The 3,411-nt window shown below is 32.2% G+C and overlaps 1 protein-coding gene across 1 annotated transcript in view; it reads left to right on the top strand.

The window, feature by feature from the left end:
- Positions 1-3,089: 3,089 nt before the first annotated feature.
- Positions 3,090-3,411, top strand: part of LOC113822962 (neurotrophin 1) — a 1,159-nt gene continuing 837 nt past the window's right edge. The window contains exons 1-2 of the mRNA XM_027375514.2: positions 3,090-3,159; positions 3,243-3,411. The exon at positions 3,243-3,411 is cut by the window's right edge and continues 837 nt beyond it. Of these exons, the coding sequence (XP_027231315.1) occupies positions 3,145-3,159; positions 3,243-3,411 (184 nt within the window). The 5' untranslated portion in view covers positions 3,090-3,144. The remainder of the gene's footprint in view (positions 3,160-3,242) is intronic.

The raw sequence follows: 3,411 nt of genomic DNA, 5'->3' as shown, positions 1-3,411 counted from the left end.
ATATAATGTCTCTACAACGTCCTTCTAGCCTCCTTTAGCACTTGCCTATCCTTGGCTTTGGTCCTTTTCCAATGAATCAAGGTAACACTACTGAGATATCATTTCAGCTGCCCTAGTGCTGCTCTTCTTGCTCTGACAACTTGTTGGCATTTACCAGAACACTACGATACCAGAAGTCGGTAGTGTCCGCAATATCTAGGAATGGATGCTTCTGCCACAAGATCAATTTGTGATGATAGTGATCAACAGCATCCTGAACTCACCGGAAATTATTCAGATCCCTGCATTACTGCATGTTCAAATTGGGCTGGAATGTCATTCACCTACAAAAGTATTGGAAAGTGGCTGCTTCCATGATCTGCCAAGTAAGCTCAAACTGTGCACCAGGTGAACAGGTCTCCAATATTGACAGGTCAGCAGGTGTCAAGCCTATCCTCATGCTAAGATGAATATTTAGCTTGGGGAGTATTTTTAGATGGTATATGAACAACCTGAGCCCAGTTGTGAACTATCCTCTATTTTGACTACACCCCTCACCCTCAGGTACTGCATACCTCCTTAATATTAATGCCAGCATTTTTATTATATTGATTCTTATTACCACCACCAAGAGGGTTATGTATTTGGTAGCGTTGATTAGTTTAGTTTCTTCGTGAGGTAGCAGGATAACACCAAAAGTTAACAGATTTTTTTTTTTTTTTTTTGTCAGTGTGTCTTAGACCATCTTGGATGCCATTAAATATTGGTGGTGATTCAGTATCTTTAAAGAGGATTTATTAGCATTACGAGATAGGGACAACTTAAACTTTTTGGCACCGAAGTTATTATGATTATTATCATAATTAATGTAATTCTTCAAGAGTGAATATTTTTATTACATCAGTGACCCTATCTCCTTGGTGGAGGTATGCGCTTTCTGAGTGCTTCTAGTTCTTTTTTATTAAAATTAATATTGTGACTTATTACTATCAATATCACTGGTAACATTGTTCGCGTTATTATTATAACTTATTTTAGTTCTTACGATATTTTATAACTGCTTGAGTAGTATCCGTTCGCACTTTAAGACATTTTATGCCTGAAATCATATTGCCTTTGACTGAGGAATTGAAATCAATTAATGAATATTAGAGAATCGCACACACATTACATATTCCGAATATATAAGAATCTTATTTGAATGTTATTATTGGTAATCATCATCATCATCATCATTGAAGTAGCAGGACTGTTAGTCTTATGTTTATTATTTATATGACTATCCTTGTTATTATTGGCATTATCATTACTTTACTATCAGATTTGAAAGATTTTTTTTTTTGCTTCCAAATCTACCCCTATGTGCAAGGAACGGCTGGGGTTACCATTCACTGGCCAGGCGTGGGAATGAACGCGTCAAGATTGCTAGTCCAACACTCTAACCGCTGCTTTCATTATTATTATTATTACTATTATTATTATCTTTTTTATTATTATAATCATTTTGTCAATATCATCATTACCTCCATCACCATCATAATCACTATCACCATCCTCAGGAACTTTCAAAAGTATTACCGTGATCATAGTGATTGTTATCATTATCATTATTATGTTCTTTATTTTATCATTAATTTTATTATCATTATCGTTACAACTGTTATTATCATTCTTATTACTACTATTTTCATTATAATTACTGTTACTGTTGGTATAAACAATGCCAATATCATTAATAGTAGTAGTATTAGCAGTTATTAGTTATAATCATTAATATTTTTATTATTGCTGTCATTATTCTTATTTTTTACTTATTATAATTATCATTATTCGTAGTATCAATACTATATTTATTATCATTATTATAATTATTTAATATTACTGTTAATACTATTAATGTTATCATGATAATATTCATTATTCTTTTTACAAATATTATCATTATCATTATTAGTTGTATTACTATTATGGCTATTAACATTGCTGTTATGATTATTATTATCTTAGTGTCATTGTTATAATTATTTTCGTAGGATTACCATTATTACTATTATTCATCTTAACTTATACTATGCATATGCATGTGATGGTTTCTGTGATAATGATGATAATGATAATAATAAAAATCATTGATGATAGTGATAACGATAATGATAATGAAGATTATTTTAATAATGATAAGGATTATAGTAATAATAATGCAAATAATGATAAAATGAGAAAAAATAAATATACTAATAGTAACAATAGGAAAAGTAATAATAATAGGGTGGTGATAATAAGGATAATAGTAATATTAGTGATAAAAAAGCATCAGTGATGATCTTGATGGCAATTGTAATGGTAACAAGAATACTGATAATTATAGCGAGAACAATGTTTTAATGACAACAATAATGCAATGATTGTAATAAAAAATAGATACTACTTATACCAACGTTTATAATGACAATAGTACTAATAGTAATGGTGATAATGAATGTAATATTGATATTAATGATAACGATATTAAAATGATGATAAAAACTAGTGAAAACAATGTCTGATAACATGAAAGAATAACATCAAATCATCGTTCCAATAATTCAATAAAAATGCAATGTAATTGATAACAGCAATACTGAGTACTGAGTACGTTTGTCTTTCGTACCTGTAGGATACAAATAAAAATGAAAGTTAAAAATGATGGAATGATAATGAAATTGGCTCTCAAACTATTGATAAGGCAGCACTGATAACGAAACTAATAAAGCTATAGCACTGTTGATTCCCCAGTTATCAAGCTCTCTTCTTTGTTTACAGCTGGCGTTACTGAATGACGTAACCTTGAGATTGGGTTGAAATATATTGACATTGAAGTCAGAAAGATTCAAGAGCTTCCTCATGTTTGAGAATCCAATACAATGGTTGTATATGCATAAAACATCTGCAAAACAAAATATATACATGCATGACTTCAATTGTAAGTGTATATATTAACCAAAAACATTATGCAATAAGAAAGCTCATTCATTCTCCTGACGCACTTTCACTTTGTTGTAACCTTGGCGTTACGCATCTTCCGAGCGCATGGGCGTGGTCGTAGACTGGCTAGAATATATAAACGCGAGAACAGTGGATTTCAAGCAGCAGAAGCTAATCTCGTATTTATCCGCTCGTCTCATCATGGCTCTCATATTGGTAATAAGTAAAGAGTTATAATTATATTTACCCAAATGTTATTGTAATATTTTCCCATCAATATTAATATGCATAATTTTCAGTCGGTCGTTCTGGCTTGTGCCGGAGTCGTTCTGGGCTCCGTCCATCCCCCAGCATATGGTCATCATCGACAGCCCGCTTATGGTCATCATGCGCCTGCTTACGGTCATCAGCCTGCCTACAAGCACGATTACTGCGATCCAACTGTAGCGCCGTCATGTGCTACCAACT

This window comes from Penaeus vannamei, chromosome 26 (assembly GCF_042767895.1).
Source record: "Penaeus vannamei isolate JL-2024 chromosome 26, ASM4276789v1, whole genome shotgun sequence".
Classification (NCBI taxonomy): Eukaryota; Metazoa; Arthropoda; class Malacostraca; order Decapoda; family Penaeidae; genus Penaeus; species Penaeus vannamei.
Note: the sequence above shows the minus strand (reverse complement) of the source record. Positions and strands in the feature narration are given on the sequence as shown.